The sequence below is a fragment of the Penaeus chinensis genome, chromosome 34, assembly GCF_019202785.1.
Source record: "Penaeus chinensis breed Huanghai No. 1 chromosome 34, ASM1920278v2, whole genome shotgun sequence".
NCBI lineage: Eukaryota > Metazoa > Arthropoda > Malacostraca > Decapoda > Penaeidae > Penaeus > Penaeus chinensis.
The window spans coordinates 36,573,928-36,593,927 of NC_061852.1; the positions used below are offsets into that span (position 1 = coordinate 36,573,928).

Below are 20,000 nucleotides of genomic sequence, written 5' to 3' on the forward strand. Positions count from 1 at the left end.
AAAATGATCAAGCGATTGTTGTAATAGTGATGATAACGAAACAGTGATAATAAATATGAAAACATATTCATAATAATAGTAATAGTAATCAAAAGGACATTAAACGATAATAAAGGAATAGTAATGATGATGATACTCTTAATAGTAATAGCACTAATAACAATGATAACATCAGTAACAATAACAATAACAATAATAATAATAATAATAATAATAATAATAATAATAATAATAATAATAATAATAACAGCAACAGTAACAGTATTAGTAACAGGAACAGTATTAGTAACAGTAACAGTATTAGTAACAGTAACAGTATTAGTAACAGTAACGATATTAGGAACAGTAACAGTATTAGTAACAGTAACAGTATTAGTAACAGTAACAGTAACATTATTAGTAACAGTAACAGTAACATAAACATGAACATGAACATGAACATGAACATGAACTATTACAACTATTAACAGTAATATAAAATAATATAAAATTCATAAAAAGAGCGAGATAATCTGAGAAGCGTAAAGATATCACAGTAACGATTCATGGGAGATAGCGGTCTACAACGGCCACATGATAACGCATGCAAATCTTTGTCATCATGCGTGGAGCCAATAATAATAATAATAATAATAATAATAATAATAATAATAATAATAATAATAATAATAATAATAATAATAATAGTAATAACAACAACAACAATAATAATTATAATAATAATTGAAACACACATATCTCTCATTAAAAGAAAAAAAAACAATAATAATAATAATATCACAGTTGGCACCAAATCGAGCTTCTGATTCCCCGTCCCATCCTGTTATCAGAGACGAGGTACATAGTGAAATTTCACACTTTACTCCTAACCCCCCTCAGAGGGGGGGGGGGGGGGGAAACAAGTAAAATAAAACAATCAAACTCCATGGCGCCAACACTGGGCTGGATATCAGACAACGGTGACACTACATGACCTCAAATCTTACTGGCGAGCCTCTGATTCCCGTCAAATAAAAAAAAAAAAAAAAAAAAAAAATATTAACAGAGAGAACGAGAGAGAGAGAGAGAGAGAGAGAGAGAGAGAGAGAGAGAGAGAGAGAGAGAGAGAGAGAGAGAGAGAGAGAGAGAGAGAGAGAGAAAGAGGAGGGGGGTAACGACAACTGTAAAGCGATAATAGCTTGTGACTGGTAATTAATTGCTGCTTGTGTTGTTTGTGAATAGCCAAAACATCGTTAAAAAACTATCAAATACTTGCAAATAACCATTCGCTCTCAATTTGCGTAAAGAGACATACAGTAACACGGAAAATGAACTTAATACACAACCATAGATGGGGAGATGCAAATGAATGTTATATTAAACAATAATTACCGAAATGATCTAACATGATTGTTGATAAGATACAGAAATAAATCAGATGAAACGAGAAATAATAAATTAAAAATATATATTAAATATTACAGATATACATCAATCTTATGACCGTACATCAAAATTAACGAGAATTAATAAAAAGCGCGAGATATTCTGAGAAACTAAGAGATAGCACAGAAACGGTTAAGGAGAGATAACGGATTGCTAAAGCCGGCATACACAAACGGCCACAAGATAACGCATGCAAATCTTTGTCATCATGCCAATAATAATAATAATAATAATAATAATAATAATAATAATAATAATAATAATAATAATATTATTATTATTATTATTATTATTATTATTATTATAATTATAATAATAATAACAATAGCTATAACAATATCTTTATAACAATACTTTTACAAATGCTAATGCTACTACTAATAATAGTAAGAAAAAGAACAACATTATGCATGAAAAGAGCGAGATAATCTGAGAAACGAAGAGATAGTGCAGTAACGATTCATGGAAGATAGCGGCCTACAACGGTCACATGATAACGCACGCAAAAGTTTGTTCACGTGCGAGGAGAGAGATAGCAGGGAGCACAGGAACGGTTAAGGAGAGATAACGCAAGGCTAAGGCCGGCATTCATAAACGGCTGCATCATAACGCTAGGCAAGAAAAAATATATATAAATAATAGTAATAACAGTATTCACAATAGTAACAATAATGCTAATGCTAATAATAATATTAATGATAATAAAAATAATAGTAATAACAATGATACTTCTACTACTACTACAACTACTACTACTACTACTACTACTACTACTACTACTACTACTACTACTACTACTACTACTAATAATAATAATAATAATAACAACAATAATAATAAGCATAATAAAAATGATAAGAAAAATAATAGTAATGATAATAATTATTATTAAAATAACAATAATAAGACATAAATAATATATAAGTAGGAAAATATAAAGAAAATGAATGTTTGAACACAAACATATATCTATGTAGTACATATATTTTAAACCTAACTCCGGATATATGCGATAACCAAGGAATGCAATCCAGAAGATCAACCAAGGGTATTTGTTTGGTGACATTAAATGACCTCAAACGCTACCGCTGACACAGTTACCGTTGACCCCGAACCGAGCCTGTGAGGCGCCGTCGCATTCTTCTAATTTGTGTGCCTGTTGGTAAAATATAGACAATAATAATAAAACTATAAAGAAAGAAAGAAAGAAAAAAAAAAAAAAAAAAAAAAAAAATATATATATATATATATATATATATATATATATATATATATGTGTGTGTGTGTGTGTATATATATACATATAAATATACATACATCTATTTATGTGTTTATATATATATATGTATTTATATAATATATAATATAAAATATATGACATATAATATATAATATACAATATATGACATACAATATATAATATACAATATATGACATATAATATATAATATACAATATATGACATATAATATATAATATACATTATATGACATATAATATATAATATACAATATATGACATATAATATATAATGAACAATATTTGACATATAATATATAACATACAATATGACATATAATATATAATATACAATATATGACATATAATATATAATATACATTATATGACATATAATATATAATATACAATATATGACATATAATATATAATATATAATACACAATATATGACATATAATATATAATATACATTATATGACATATAATATATAATATACAAAATATGACATATAATATATAATATACATTATATGACATATAATATATAATATACAATATATGACATATAATATATAATATATAATACACAATATATGACATATAATATATAATATACATTATATGACATATAATATATAATATACAATATATGACATATAATATATAATATATAATATACAATATATGACATATAATATATAATATACAATCTATGACATATGATATATAATACACAATATATGATATATAATATATAATATACAATATATGACATATAATATATAATATACAATCTATGACATATAATATATAATATACAATATATGACATATAATATATCATATACAATCTATGACATATAATATATAATATACAATATATGATATATAATATATCATATACAATATATGACATATAATATATAATATACAATCTATGACATATAATATATAATATACAATATATGACATATAATATATAATATACAATACATGACATATAATATATAATATACAATATATGACGTATGATATATAATATACAATATATGACGCATGATATATAATATACAATATATGACATATAATATATAATATATAATACACAATATATGACATATAATATATAATATACATTATATGACATATAATATATAATATACAATATATGACATATAATATATAATATATAATACACAATATATGACATATAATATATAATATACAATCTATGTCATATGATATATAATACACAATATATGATATATAATATATAATATACAATATATGACATATAATATATAATATACAATCTATGACATATAATATATAATATACAATATATGACATATAATATATCATATACAATCTATGACATATAATATATAATATACAATATATGATATATAATATATCATATACAATATATGACATATAATATATAATATACAATATATGACGTATGTAATATAATATACAATATATGACATATAATATATAATATACAACACATGACATATAATATATAATATACAATATATGACGTATGATATATAATATACAATATATGACGTATAATATATAATATACAATATATGACGTATAATATATAATATACAATCTATGACATATAATATATAATATACGATCTATGACATATAATATATAATATACAATATATGACATATAATATATAATATACAATCTATGACATATAATATATAATATACAATATCTGACATATAATATATAATATACAATATATGACATATAATATATAATATACAATCTATGACATATAATATATAATATACAATATCTGACATATAATATATAATATACAATATATGACATATAATATATAATATACAATATATGATGTATAATATATGATATACAATATATGACATATAATATATAATATACAATATATGACGTATAATATATAATATACAATATATGACGTATGTAATATAATATACAATATATGACATATAATATATAATATACAATATATGACATATAATATATAATATACAATATATGACGTATAATATGTAATATACAATCTATGACATATAATATATCATATACAATCTATGACATATAATATATCATATACAATCTATGACATATAATATATAATATACAATATATGACATATAATATATAATATACAATATATGACATATAATATATAATATACAATATATGACATATAATATAAATTATACAATATATGACATAATATATAATATACAATATATGACCTATAATATATAATACATAATATATATATATCTTTATCAATCCATCTATCTATCTATCTATACACATATTTGTATATGTATATATATATTTATATATATGTGTATTTATATATATGTGTATTTATATATAAAATATATATAAACTATATATATATATATGTATATATATATGTGTTTTATATATATATATATATATATATATATATATATATGTATATATATGTGTATATATATATATATATGTATGTATGTATATATATTTGTGTATATATATATATATATATATATATATATATATATATATATATGTATATATATGTATATATATATGTGTGTGTATATATATGTGTGTATATATATATGTGTGTGTATATATATATATATATATATATATATATATATATATATATGTATATATATATGTGTATACATGTGTATATATATGTATATATATACACATTTATATCAATATACATATGTATGCAAATATTCATATAAATATATAGGTTAGGATAGTTTAGGTTAGGATAGATTATATTACGTTTGGTCAGGTTTGAAACGTGTAGAAATACATACAGGACATACATGCAAATAGAGATAGGATAGGATACAATAGGGCAGGATAGGACAGATTAGATTAGGTTACGTGAGGATAGGCTAGATTAGGTTAGTTTGGGTTAGGTTAGATTACGTTAGGCTAGGTTAGGTTACAAACGTGTAAACATACATACAGGCATACATACATAAAAAAAAAAAAAAAAAAAAAAAAAAAAAACACGTCGTTCCATTCCAGGAGGTATAAAACCATATGCTAAAATCTCGTCTGACCTCCACGTCTCCCACAGGCCTACGAATAATAACCTCCATTGGAAACACATGAACTCGAGGTGGCAACACACTCCTGTCGGAGCCGCCGCGGCGTGGCGACATTTTGCCCTGTATGTTCGTTAAAGACTATGGAAGAGACTGCTATGCATTGCCAAGAGCTCCCTTGCATCATCCTTCATCGTGCAACGTGAACTTCCGTCGACTTCACTTCGGCGAAGCCCAGGGCACGAGCATTTTATTCCGCGGGTGAGGAGGATGCCCGAAAACGGTGTTGCCACGGTCCGCTGCTGTATCATATTAATATGACTTTTAAAATAAATGTACACATTTTTTTCTTTTTGGGGGGGCACCACTCTCTCTCCTAAAATACGCAAACACGAAATGGAATGGAATTGCGTGGATTCTTATATTTTACGAGTATTTATGATTTCTTTCTATTCCAACAAAAATATTAATAATCATCACACTACGTGTATACCATCGTTATGTGTATATGCACACGTATGTGTGTATATGTATATATATATATCGTTGTGTGTATATGTATTTATCTATCTGTCTAATTATCTCTATGTCTATGTTTGTATATATATACATATTTATAAATGTGTATATACGTATACATGTACATATATACATGTATGTATATATATATATATATATATATATATATATATATATATATATATATATATATATACATATATATGCTTCAATATCAGTGTATGTGTACAGAAACCGATAAATAGCAAATAGGCTTCCATAAATAGTATGATATATGTAAAATAAGTGATAATACCTAAAATGACATCAATATAATAGTGATATTGATGAGAAAATTAACAAAAAACGAAAGCTAATCAATCCATTGAAAAGATTTCTACATCCCCGTTATTTGATCGTTCACGAGGAAGGAACTTTCCTTTATCGACACTTAATCTAGTTTGCTTGTTGTGATATCGTTTGAAAACATCAAGTTATTTCATCTAGTAAACTAATATATTTGTCTTATTCATTGACACATTATTGGAACTGGTTTGGTCACACAAATTCAACATGTTTTATGTTCGTGATACTTTGAGCTGTCTTCCGTCAAAAGTAGTCTTGCAAACGAGCGGGCAAGCAGTTCGGTAGTGTCTGCTTATTTATACAGTGGTTAAGGCCAATACTTGTGTGTGGCAATGTGCATAGAGTCCATTTTTCTGTGTTATTGTCCGAGGCTTGGACGTCTAGGTCTCCCCAAGACAAGAGCAAAGTAAAGTATTGTGAAATGAAATGGATTGGATTTGAGTTGAGTTGTTGTTTTTGTTGTCTTTTTTTTTTTTTTTTTTTTTTTTTTTTAGATAGTTGTTTTCCCTTGTTGTTTTTGATGATGGGTTTGATTTAGTTTGAATGAATAGTGTTTTGTTTTTTTGTTTTGTCCCCCCCCCCCCTCCCCACCTCCCCCCTGTGATATTGTGTGTAGTTGGTTCTGTGTCGGTGGTGCTTTGCGCCTACGTGTAATGAATGAATGAATGAATGCATGAATGAGTTAGTTGTTCGTTGTGCATGTGGTTTGTGATTGTGTTTGTTTTGTAGTTTTGAATGTGTTTGAGCATGCGAGTGTGTGAATGTGTTTGAGTGTGGATGTGTGAGTGAGTGAGTGAATGTGTTGTTATGAATGATTGAGCGTGTGAATGTGTGTTTGAGTGCGAATGTGTGAGTGAGTGCGGATGAGTGACTGTGTGTGTGAATGAGTGCTTGTGTGTGTGAATGAATGCTTGTGTGTGTGTGTGAATGAGTGATTGTATGTGTGTGTGAATGAGTGATTATGTGTGTGTGAATGACTGAGCTTGTGAGAATGTGTGATTGAGCGTGGATATATGATTGTGTGAGTGTGTGGGGTAGTGATTGTGTGAATGTGTCCGGTAGTGATTGTGTGAGTGTGTGTGTGAATGAGTGAGTGTATGTGTGTGTGAATGAATGCTTGTGTGTGTGTGTGTGAATGAGTGATTGTATGTGTGTGTGTGAATGAGTGATTATGTGTGTGTGAATGACTGAGCTTGTGAGAATGTGTGATTGAGCGTGGATATATGATTGTGTGAGTGTGTGGGGTAGTGATTGTGTGAATGTGTCCGGTAGTGATTGACTGACTGAGCGTGTGGATGTGCTTGCATGAATGGTAGAGTATGCGACTGTGTGATTGAGCGTGTGTTTGAGTGTAGGATTGTGCGATTGACTAAGTGAATGTGTGTTTGAGTGTAGGAATGTGTATATATAATAAGTGCATGCCACGCATGCATATATGGTTGGTTGTTTGTGGGAAAGGGTCAAGGTCCAAGTGGTGTTTTTTTTTAGTGTGTGTGTGTGTGTTCCCGTCACTCGCGCACGCTGCGTGAGAAGGAAGAAAGAGAGAAAGAAGGAATGAATGAAGGAATGAATGAATGAGTACTTGCTTGCTTGCTTTCTTGCTTGTAAGAGTCTGTGTTACAATCAAGTTGGTGTTGTGTGAATTTCTTGTTTGTTAATGTCCACAAGGTTGTTTACGATCTTGTGCGTGATTGTAAGTTTGTGTGGTTGTCGGTCTGTCTTCGTGTCTCGAATAGGTCCATTCATTCATGTTTTTTGTTTGTTTATCCGTTTTTGTATGTGGGCAATATAATAGCATATGTATCTGTGTATCTATCTCTCTATGTATCGGTGTATCTATATATCTATGTATCTGTGTGTCTATGGATCCGTGTATCTATACATGTCTCCATCTTTGACTTTCTCACTGAAATAATACAAAAAAAAAGCAAACAAAGCAAGGCATTGTGTGTAGGTTTTGTGCGAGCTGTACTCCGAGTTATTAGTATTAGTAGGGTGCTGGGGTTGTCGCTCAGTCAGCTGTTGCTTGTGTAGATATATAGATATATAGCTAGCTAGCTAGCTAGCCAGCCAGATAGATAGATAGATAGATACATACACAGACAGGCAGACCCCCTCCTTCTGTGTGTCTGCCTGGCTTTTTCTCCCTTCCTCTGGGTGTCTGTCTGTAGCAGCGGTAGCGATCTCGTCTAGCAATCTTGCTGATCAACGTTCAAATCCCTCGCCCCTGTGTGTCTGCATGCACTTCAGCAACAACGCACACGTGTATAAACACCCTAGGGAAAATACTTTATACATGTGGGTACACGCTTTTCAAATATTACTGGCCCAATGCACTTTAGACCGCCATTTATCACTATCACATATATCTACTTTAGTCTTCTTCTTCTTTCTTTCTTTGCTTCTGCTTCATGTTGGTTATCAGAGTCTAATAATAACTAAAGCTTAATGTAACCATACACATTTCTTCTTCATCATCATTTACAACACCAATAATAACATACACAATGACAAGCTTAATAATAATAGTATTGATAACAATACCAGTAGAGATGCAAGAAAAATCAATATTTGTAATCGCAATACTGGGGACTCATGTTGATTTATTAATAGTAGTAGAAGGTAAGTAGTAGTAGTAGTAGTAGTAGTAGTAGTAGTAGTAGTAGTAGTAGTAGTAGTAGTAGTTGTAGTTGTAGTAGATAAAGCAAGATAGATAGATGGGTATCAAATTGTATCCTCTTTATGAGTATTTGTAGGACCTAAAATAGGTCCAAGGTTTTTGGTTTGGTGGGGGTTGTTGGTTTTGATGGTAGATGTTGTCGGTCAAGACACTTAACCTCCGAAACCGTACAGGGTACGTCCCTGGCGCTTGAGAGCGTAGACGACGTCCATGGCGGTGACGGTCTTCCTCTTGGCGTGCTCGGTGTAGGTGACGGCGTCACGGATCACGTTCTCGAGGAACACCTTGAGGACACCACGGGTTTCTTCGTAGATCAGACCAGAGATACGCTTGACACCTCCACGGCGAGCAAGACGACGGATGGCAGGCTTGGTGATACCCTGGATGTTATCACGCAACACCTTGCGATGACGCTTGGCGCCACCCTTTCCGAGCCCCTTTCCGCCCTTGCCTCGTCCGGTCATGATGATAGTGGTTTTCTTGCTGGGAGTTAGCGAGATGAATTTCGGCAAAGCAAAAGCAAAAGTTTAAAAGAAAAGACCCGTTACCGGGGGGAAAGAAGGCGGGAGAGGGGAAGGATAAAGGGGGGGATCGAAAAGATGATTTAGTAAGAGAGAAAAGAGTCGGGGCTTAACCCAACATGCGGGGTAAAAGTTGGGGGGCATAGCTGACCGGGAGGCAGAAAGGAGGACAAAGGCTGGAGAGGGAGGCCCCGCGCCATCTGTGCGCGCGTGGCCCTGGCATGGCGGGATTCGCCTTGCATGAGCGAACTCATGGGACGGCGAGTCCACATGCCCGGGCTGCGGCGCGCACTCGGCTAACGGGGAGGTTGGGAGCAGAGAGGGCGGCCTGCCAGGCGCCATCGGGGCCCCACCGTGCACGGACTTCTCGCCCATGGCAACGGTGGCGCCCTCGGCTAACCAGGAGACTGCGAGGGTGAAATACGAGTGAGATCGCTAATCAGAGGCTATCTCCCACGCCCGCGTCGAGCAGAGATTTCTCCCTGTCGGCGGCAGGACTTCCAGGGAGACGTGCTCTGGCGATCTCACCACGCTTGGATTGTCAACACTGGCCATGACATCTCCTCCCCCACTCGCGCGTTGCCACTCCTTATGGCAAAGGAGCCACGGTCATGGCAGGGTGCAGGCGGCAGATGTCACGTATCGGGAATCCGGAACCAGTGAGATGAAGGTAAGGATTAGGATGAGGGGCACTTGCGCTATGGGAGGATAATGAGATGTGGCGTGGGTGAGGTTGTGTGACACACGGAAGGAGGAAGGGGGAGAGGAAGGGAGTTAAAAACGGGATAGGGCTCTCTTAGGGAATATGTTTATTTGACAAAGTTAATAAAATCGTAATTTGAGTAAAACAACCACCCAAAACATTAAAAACTGAAAGAACACAAACGTTAAAACAAGAAACTAAAATAAAACGAAAGAACATTTAAAAAACAACGCAAACACGAACGTAAGAAAAATAAAAGCTTAAAAAAGTTTACGCGATAAATTCGGCGCTCGGCATCCGCGCTCGCGAGACCCGGCAACAATCGCGCCGAGACGTGATTGGCCGGGCCGCGGCGAGCGAGGGCGCCGAGTTTATAGTAAAAACCGCCGAAGCTCACGCAACTTTACTTAACATTATAAAGTTAAAAATATTAAAACGAACAAAACAAGAGAGGGAGTGAGGGTGAAAGGCAGGAAGGAAGTATGAGAAGGTTCACATAGGATAAGATGTTGCTGCCAAGCTCAAAAAACTGGCTCCTGTTCTTCGTCCCAGTCCAGCGCAAAGGAATCCCGGCCAAGGCCGCTCCTCCTTCCCCGGAGATAGACATTATTCCTGTCTATCCAGTCGGGCAGCCAAAGACGAAGTTTGTCGAGTTGTTTACAAACCCTCGCGCGCCACACAAGGTTCAGAGGGAGCACAGAAGCTCTCTCGTGGAGTTGTGATGACGACACAAACTCGTCCCAGCCCACACTGTAGACCCATCGGAGAGCTTTATTCTGAATGATCTGTAGCTTTCTTCTGTTTGTGTATGCTGCTAGTGTAAGTGTAAGTGGGGAGTATGTGAGAAGAGGGTGTATGATGGCTTTGAACAGGTGCAGCTTTGTGCGCGGGGCCGCACATCTAAATCGACGAAGCGACTGTAAGCCCTTTTTAGCCAATGCGGCTTTTTTCCAAATATGATAATGAAATCTTAGCATGTAATCGAACGTTACACCGAGCACGATGCAAGAGCGTGTTATTTGAAGAGGTGCTTGTAGTCTGTCGAAAGAGTTTAGGTGTATTGGATCGTAAGGAGGATTGTGTTTAGGGTCAATAAAGAGAACTTTTGTTTTTGTCGCATTAGTTTTGATAAGCCATTTGTGCTCCCATCTCGAGACGGTGTCAAGCTCGTCGTTAATTCGTCGGACAACACCAGCGAGCGAATTATGTCTGGCTAAGTGAGTACAGTCGTCGGCGTAAAGGAGCGTCAATGAATCGGGAAATGTGGGGTCAGGGAGGTCGTTTGTGTATAATATGTATAGTGTTGGGCTGATTATGCTGCCTTGAGGTACACCTGCGTGCATTTGGATGGTGTTGGAAATTTTTCCTTTAAATTTGAGTTTTAGTTTACGGTCATCCAAGAAGCTGCATAGCAGCTTCTTGGTGCACGAAGGGAAATTAAATTTAGTGCACAGTTTGTACTTCAAGCCAGCATGCCAGACCGTGTCGAAGGCTCGCTCCACGTCCTTGGTTACGAGAACCGTCTTTAGTCTTCTGTCTTTGTTGTTAAGACAGTAATTGGTCAGTATAGTCAGTGCGTCATTAGTCGATCGGTGAGAGCGGAAGCCGAATTGTTTTGAGGAGAGTAAGTCATGATCGTCGAGATACCGCCTTAGTCGGGAGTTAATTATTTTTTCAAAAATTTTGCCTAATGTCTCTAGTAAACTAATTGGGCGGTAATTCTTGGGGTCGGTTAGGTCTTTGTTTGGCTTAGGGATGAGGGCCACTAAAGCAGTTTTGAAAGGTGAGGGATAGTAGCCAGAGGCCAAGGAAGTGTTATAAAGGTACGTCATAGCTCGTAAAATGTTGTCAGGAAGGTGTATGAGTACGTCACGTCCGATCTGAGAGGAGCCCGGAGCCTTTCGAGGAAACCTCATTATTATTTGTTTTACCTCCTCCAGCAAGATGGGTGCACGGAGTTCGCATGTGTCGTCCAGATTATCCAGGTGGATAATCTGCTCTGGTTCTGTTTCTATCCTGTGGTCTTGGCTCCAGGTGTTGATGGATTGAAAATGTTCATTAAAGAGAGGGTGGGGTTCATGTGGATAGAAAACAGTTTGCCAGTGATCATGAAAAATTTTGATAACCTCCACGGGATCTGAAATTTGGTTGTTGTCCTTGAGGAGGTGAGTGAAGGGGGGGAAATTGCTACCTTTTAATCGCTTAATTGATTGCCAAAATTCCCGTGGAGTGCGAACTCTCATAGATTCTGTTTGTTTAATTAAATTATGCCAATGAGTTTTGTGGTCATTATCAAAACTATTTATGACATGGTTTCTGAGGATAGTGAGGTCCCACCGAACTCGATGCAAGTGGTTTAAATTTTGAAGAAAACGGTTCCTGTAGCAGGTCAGGAGACGCTTGGTTCTCTCGCTTGGATAGAATGAAGTTCTGATTTTAAAGCGCTCTCGCGGAATAGCGCGGCGCATTGCTGCTGATATCCATGCGAAGAGATGATGCCAATGCCTATCTATTTCGAGAATATTTTCTCTTTCAAGGTTAAAGTTAAAATTTTGACTGGCAAGATAAGATTTAAAGTCGTCCCAGTCTGCTTTTTTATACCTGAAGGATGTTGTTTCTTTGTTTTGTATAGGTGTGGTAGAAAGTTTTATGATGATGGGTATGTGGTCAGAACCGAAGTTCGGGCCGGGTTGTGTGTGTGTGTGGTAGGGGAGAGCCGCTCTGTTCCCGAAAACGAGATCAGGGCGGCCCTTCCCTCTCGATGTGAATGAAGTGTAGAAGTCGGGTCCGATGTAGTGCAGTCTTTTTGTTTCGAAAATAGACAAGAGCTGTCTGCCGTGTGCGTTGCTGTTTGTGTGGTTAAGTGATGTGTGTGCTGCGTTAACATCCCCGGCAAAGAAGACTGGGAGATTATTATAATTAAATATTTTATTGAAATCGTGAATGGGCAAGTTTGTTTGAGGTCTGATATAGGCAGTGGCAATCATTATGGGGCCCTGCTGGGTGAATAGCTTAATAGCCATGAAGTCTGGATGAATGAATGGAGGCGAGATGAATTCGAAATGAAAGGTGGATTTTACGAGAATGCAGGACCCTACACACCAGCCGTTTCGTGATTGTCTTGACGTGTAGCCGAAGTGTTTGATAGCATAGGAGTTAGTGATAGAGGTAGAGTTTAAAAGAACAACGTCAGGACTTTCCCGATCTAGGAAGTCGTAAAAGAGGCGTCTTACGTTATAAAACGATCTTACGTTCGCTTGGACGATTGTCAGCATGCCACTCAGAGTAGGTCGGGATGACGGTGACCTACTTTTCGTGGCGTTTGCTGCTCACGGAAACGCGGCCGAGGACGAGCCCCAGACTGGGTCTCTTCGGGGTCCGGGAGGGACTCCTGAGAGAGGGAGACATGGCATTCTCGGGAATCGGCGGACCAATTCCCGACGCTACCATGTCCCCCAAGGTTTCCCCTGACGGGGAGGACGGGAACTGCGTCCCCAGGGGGAACGGGCAGCGCGGCAGCCCCCTCTTCGACCTCAGGACCGAGGTCGATGCGAAGGCTATCGTCGCTGCTGCTGTCCCCAATTAAGGTGTCGTCATGACGACGACGAGGAGCGGAGGGCTCCGGGTTTTCCGTGAGCAGAGGGTCTTTTTTGTCTTTTTTCTGGTGAGTGTTTAGTGGTGAAGGAAGTTTGCGTTTGTGATCATTTGTGTTATTTGTAGTTTTTTCTTGTGCAGTTACTCTGGGTTTGCGTTGTGGTTGTGGTTGTGAAAGTACATGTGAGTGTGAGGTAGAGGGCTGTGGTGCTGTGGTGGGCGCCACTCTAGCCTCGGTGTTTGTGTTTGTTTGTGTGTGATACTCTGGTATGTATAGGTTTTCGTCTTCGAAGATCTCCTCAGGAATCACAATACTGGGGAAACCGTTTTTCTGTAGTAGTATTGGGAGTATGTTTGTGAATTTCTTGGCGTTGTATTTGGCAGCTATTAAAGCTACGTGTAGTATGGTTTGTATTTTGGGGTTGTTGTTTGGTATGAGGGTGTTGTTTGGGGGGAATTGAGGTGGAAGAGGCATTGTGTTTCCTGAGGGAATCGTGTTGGGGCGTTTTGTAGTGGGTGTGGATGTTTGTAAGGGTCGGAGTGTTGAGGCGTAGGTTGGGTTGTTGTTTTGTTTTTGTGCTTGTCTTTTTGTTTTGATGATTTCTTTGCGTTTGGGGCAAGACCCACTGACGGCGACATGCTGGCCCTCGCAATTGCAACATTTGGTGGTCTTGTTGCATGTGGCATAGAAATGACCGAGGTCACCACATCTGCTGCATCTCTGTTCGTGTGTGCATGTGTGTTTTGTGTGGTTGAAGCGGTAACATTTCAGGCACTGGTCAACCAGAATAAAGCTCTCTGGTTCCACATTATAGGTGGGGACGGATGTGTTGAACATCATTATCCCACGAGTTAGGAGCTTCTGTGCCTCTTCAGGCGCAGAGCAGCGGATTTTAACTATGCGTGACTCAGGGGGTTTGTAAATATCAAGGACAGTGACATCGTTTTTAGCCGCGACCTCCGCCTGGATAGACTCGCACGATCGTGGCAGGATTGTCTTGTCGATCTTTTTAGCCACGACCGTGCATTTGGCCTTAGTCTCAGGGGAAGGTAAGGGTTTAAAACCTTGTTCGAGGAGTTTCCTTTGGCCAGACGAGGAGAGAAAGGGGGTCAGTTGTTCAGGCTTAGCAACAACAACTTTGTAGCCATTGTGAACCTTGAAGCAGTGAGTTACAGCAACTTCTGTGAGGGAGAAGATTTTCTGGAGAGCCACCTCACAGGAGATAGGCTCCCCAGAATATGATAATTTGATTACGTGACCCATGACATAGCGCGAGGGTGATGATGATGGGTGAGGGAGGGAAGTCTAGCAGGGCTAATTGACAGGGCGATGAAAGGGCGGATTGCGGTATCAAAAAGGGAGACACACCGGGCAATAAGCAGTCTTTGTATGTTAGGGCCGGTCGGGGTTGAACCCTGCCGAACGGGAATTAACCCTTATGCGTTCGGCCGGCACCTCGCAGCAAAACTGCAAATTGCCACAGTGCTTCGTATTTTTAATTATAAGCACTCTGGCCTATAATTAAAAATACTAGCCTCAAAGCAAGTAGTGTGCAATAACACCCAAAGTTATCACACAAGGCCAAGGTCGTCTTTGCGTGGGGTGTCAAACAATCTCTCTACAAAGAAACCACGCAAAAACCTTGGGACCTAGAGGTCCTGAGAGCCCTTCGAATTTCGGCTCGACCGAGATCGGGTAAGGCTACCGCCGCACCCCGTCTGCGTAGCGGCGAGGCGGCCGACTCAGAAGAGCGCTCATCTTAACTGACCGCTGTGCAAATACAAACTCGCCTAGGCCTTGTTATTGACAAAAGCTCACATGTAAAATACTTTCAATTGATCGGGCCTTAGTAGTTTGTCCCAAGCTTCAACTTGGAATTGAACATAACGTCACCGAGGCTGCATTACAGGACCTGACATGTGCCGTATCTCTGGCAATATTTACCCAGTCAAAATAGGCGGGGTTAAGCCAGACTCTCGCAGCCACACGCGACTCCGCTAGGTCTCGCTCGCTCTCCTATAAATTGACGTCTTGAGCGTGTTCGCGTTTCATATCTGTATAGATACAAACTCGCAAAATGGCACGTACCAAGCAGACTGCACGTAAGTCTACCGGAGGCAAGGCCCCCCGCAAGCAGTTGGCCACCAAGGCAGCACGTAAGTCTGCCCCTGCTACCGGAGGTGTCAAGAAGCCCCATCGTTACAGGCCCGGAACTGTTGCCCTTCGTGAGATCCGTCGTTACCAGAAGAGCACTGAGCTCCTGATCCGCAAGCTGCCCTTCCAGCGCCTGGTCCGTGAGATTGCCCAGGACTTCAAGACTGACCTCCGCTTCCAGTCCTCTGCTGTCATGGCTCTGCAGGAAGCCTCCGAGGCTTACCTGGTCGGCCTCTTTGAGGACACCAACCTCTGCGCTATCCACGCTAAGAGGGTCACAATCATGCCTAAGGATATCCAACTTGCTCGCCGTATCCGCGGAGAGCGCGCCTAAGGTTTTGATTGCATACCTGCAACACAAAATCATAATCCTCGGCCCTTTTCAGGGCCTAAAGATTGTCTCCAGAGAGATGAAATTAAGACAAGTAGTGTAAAAGTTGTCAATGTACACAAACTAGTATTGATAAGCATATATACATAATAATTATATCAATCTTGATAGCATACATACATACAGATGTACACACACACACACACATACATACATACATACATACATACATACATACATACATACATACATACATACATATACATACACAAATACACACACTAATATATATATATATATATATATATATATATATATATGAGAGAGAGAGAGAGAGTGTTATGTATGTATTAGTTATATAGGCATACACACAAACTAAATGCTAATATGTATATATATACATATATATATATATATATATATATATATATATATATGAGATAGAAAGAGAGAGTGTATGTGTATGTATGTATGTATGTATGTATATTTATGTATATATAAATATATACATATATATATATATATATATATATATATAAATATACACACACACACAAACATATATATTTAATATATATATATATATATATATATATATATATATATGTACACACATATATACATATATAAAAATAGAGAGAGAGAGATTTATGTATATTTATATAGATAGATAACTTTATATATATATAGATAAATATATATGAGAGAATGTATGTATGTATGTATGTATAAATAAATAAATTATGTATGCATATATGTTTACGTATGTATACTTAGTTATGTATGCATATATGTTTATGTATGTATATATAGTTAGGTATGTATATATATACACACAACTATATAAATATGTACATATATGTATATGTATATGTATATATATAGTTTTATATATATATATATGTATTTATATAGAATTCTGTATGTATATATAAATAATTATGTATGTGTGTATATATAGAAATCGGTATATATGTGTCTATACAGAAATCTGCATATATATATGTATAAGTATATATGTATGTACATATATATACATATATATATATATATATATATATATATATATATATACATATAGTATATATAGTATGCAAGAAAAATAGTATATATAGTATATATAGTATATATAGTATATATAATATATATATAGTATATATAATATATATATAGTATATAGAATATATATATAGTATATAGAATATATATATAGTATATAGAATATATATAATGTATATATAGAATATATATAATGTATATATAGAATATATATAATGTATATATAGAATATATATAATGTATATATAGAATATATATAATGTATATATAGAATATATATAATGTATATATAGAATATATATAATGTATATATAGAATATATATAATGTATATATAGAATATATATAATGTATATATAGAATATATATAATGTATATATAGAATATGTATAATGTATATATAGAATATATATAATGTATATATAGAATATATATAATGTATATATAGAATATATATAATGTATATATAGAATATATATAATGTATATATAGAATATATATAATGTATATATAGAATATATATAATGTATATATAGAATATATATAATGTATATATAGAATATATATAATGTATATATAGAATATATATAATGTATATATAGAATATATATAATGTATATATAGAATATATAAAATGTATATATAGAATATATAAAATGTATATATAGAATATATATAATGTATATATAGAATATATATAATGTATATATAGAATATATATAATGTATATATAGAATATATATAATGTATATATAGAATATATATAATGTATATATAGAATATATATAATGTATATATAGAATATATATAATGTATATATACAGATTTGTATATATACAGATATATAATGTGTAGGTGTATTTTGCAATCAAGACGCTCAATAACGCAACACATTATTTGAATACTCACTTTGAGTGACAGAATAAACAGAGGCTACGATCCACTTCGCCTCCCAAGGTCTATGTGCTAAAAGATTAATAAATATACTACATATGATCAAACCTACCTTACCTCCACAAGTTAGGTGTTATGTTATGTTCTCTGTAGTTTGTAGGTTCTAATGACCGCTCCTGATTTGTCCATTCCTTGAATAATAATAATAATAATAATAATAATAATAATAATAGTAATAATAGTAATAATAGTAATAATAGTAATAATATTAATAACAGTAATAATAGTAATAATAGTAATAATAGTAATAATAGTAATAATAGGCGTGAAATGTCTGTTAATGATGATTATAATACTAATATCAATCACATTGAAATCATACAAGGCACTTTCTAACATTCTACGCAAAAAGCTAAACAGCCGAGATACACAGATAGGTACGGCTAATGAATAACAAACCGACTCACTGTTTGTCTACTTGGTAATTAATGAAGCACTTGTAGAGCTATCTATCTGTGTGTAAGGACACTGAATGGTCTTATAGTAGTAGTAGTAATTCTAATAATAGAAACAGTAGTAGAAGTAGCAATAACAATAACAGTAGGAGGCAGGGAACATGTTACTAACTAACTGGGTTACCAAAGTCATTGTATATCTGCTTTATTACAATATGTGGCTCCTAAAGGAGCCGATGTTGTTCTAGGAGGCAAGAAAAGCATGCAACCTAGAGATTTACTTGGAGGAAGTGTACTTTGTGACGGCCTTTGTGCCCTCACTGACAGCGTGCTTGGCAAGTTCTCCAGGGAGCAACAGCCTGACAGCGGTCTGAATCTCCCGGCTGGTGATGGTGGAACGCTTGTTGTAGTGTGCAAGGCGGGAAGCCTCAGCTGCAATGCGCTCAAAAATGTCATTCACGAAAGAGTTCATGATAGACATGGCCTTGGAGGAGATACCGGTATCAGGGTGGACCTGCTTGAGCACCTTGTAGATGTAGATGCTGTAGCTCTCCTTCCTCCTGCGCTTCTTCTTCTTATCACCCTTGGTGATAGACTTTTGGGCCTTACCGGCCTTCTTGGCAGCCTTTCCGGAAGTTTTGGGTGGCATGATGCTTGTCGTCGTACCTACGGGACGAAGTACGTTTCCCGCACTCACAATTTTCCTTTTATTGTCCAACGCGCGCGCCAGCCTCCCCGTACAGGACCACGACTACTGGCTGATCTGGTGTACACAGAACATGCCAGTTGTCGCAATCTGACTCAGTCAACCGGGGCCGCCTATAAAAGCTAAGCTCGCCGAAATTGCAGTAAGGTTTGTAAAGTACCTAACAAGCAAGCATCATGTCTGGTCGTGGTAAGGGTGGTAAGGTAAAGGGCAAGTCAAAGTCCCGCTCCAGCAGGGCTGGCCTTCAGTTCCCTGTGGGCAGAATTCACCGCCTTCTGCGTAAGGGAAACT

General features: G+C 35.6%; 4 protein-coding genes across 4 annotated transcripts in view; 2 read left to right on the forward strand and 2 right to left on the reverse strand.

Moving 5' to 3' along the window:
- Positions 1 to 9,367: 9,367 nt before the first annotated feature.
- Positions 9,368 to 9,773, reverse strand: LOC125043506 (histone H4). The gene has a single exon (XM_047639608.1). The coding sequence runs from the start codon at positions 9,754 to 9,756 to the stop codon at positions 9,445 to 9,447; it is 312 nt and encodes a 103-aa protein (XP_047495564.1). The 5' UTR covers positions 9,757 to 9,773; the 3' UTR covers positions 9,368 to 9,444.
- Positions 9,774 to 16,182: 6,409 nt separating this feature from the next.
- On the forward strand, positions 16,183 to 16,610 carry LOC125043490 (histone H3). Its single transcript, XM_047639591.1, has one exon. It carries the CDS (start codon positions 16,189 to 16,191, stop codon positions 16,597 to 16,599), a length of 411 nt encoding a protein of 136 aa, XP_047495547.1. The 5' UTR covers positions 16,183 to 16,188; the 3' UTR covers positions 16,600 to 16,610.
- A 2,670-nt stretch (positions 16,611 to 19,280) lies between these two features.
- Positions 19,281 to 19,667, reverse strand: LOC125043501 (histone H2B). Its single transcript, XM_047639602.1, has one exon. It carries the CDS (start codon positions 19,650 to 19,652, stop codon positions 19,281 to 19,283), a length of 372 nt encoding a protein of 123 aa, XP_047495558.1. The 5' UTR covers positions 19,653 to 19,667.
- Positions 19,668 to 19,866: 199 nt separating this feature from the next.
- The window catches only part of LOC125043493 (histone H2A), a 440-nt gene continuing 306 nt past the window's right edge, over positions 19,867 to 20,000 (forward strand). The window contains exon 1 of the mRNA XM_047639595.1: positions 19,867 to 20,000. This exon is cut by the window's right edge and continues 306 nt beyond it. Within this exon, the coding sequence (XP_047495551.1) occupies positions 19,886 to 20,000 (115 nt within the window). The 5' untranslated portion in view covers positions 19,867 to 19,885.

Bases quoted from the DNA above. Each gene is read 5' to 3' on its own strand.
- LOC125043490 (XM_047639591.1), top strand. From the start codon at position 16,189: ATGGCACGTACCAAGCAGACTGCACGTAAGTCTACCGGAGGCAAGGCC.
- LOC125043501 (XM_047639602.1), bottom strand. From the start codon at position 19,652: ATGCCACCCAAAACTTCCGGAAAGGCTGCCAAGAAGGCCGGTAAGGCC.
- LOC125043506 (XM_047639608.1), bottom strand. From the start codon at position 9,756: ATGACCGGACGAGGCAAGGGCGGAAAGGGGCTCGGAAAGGGTGGCGCC.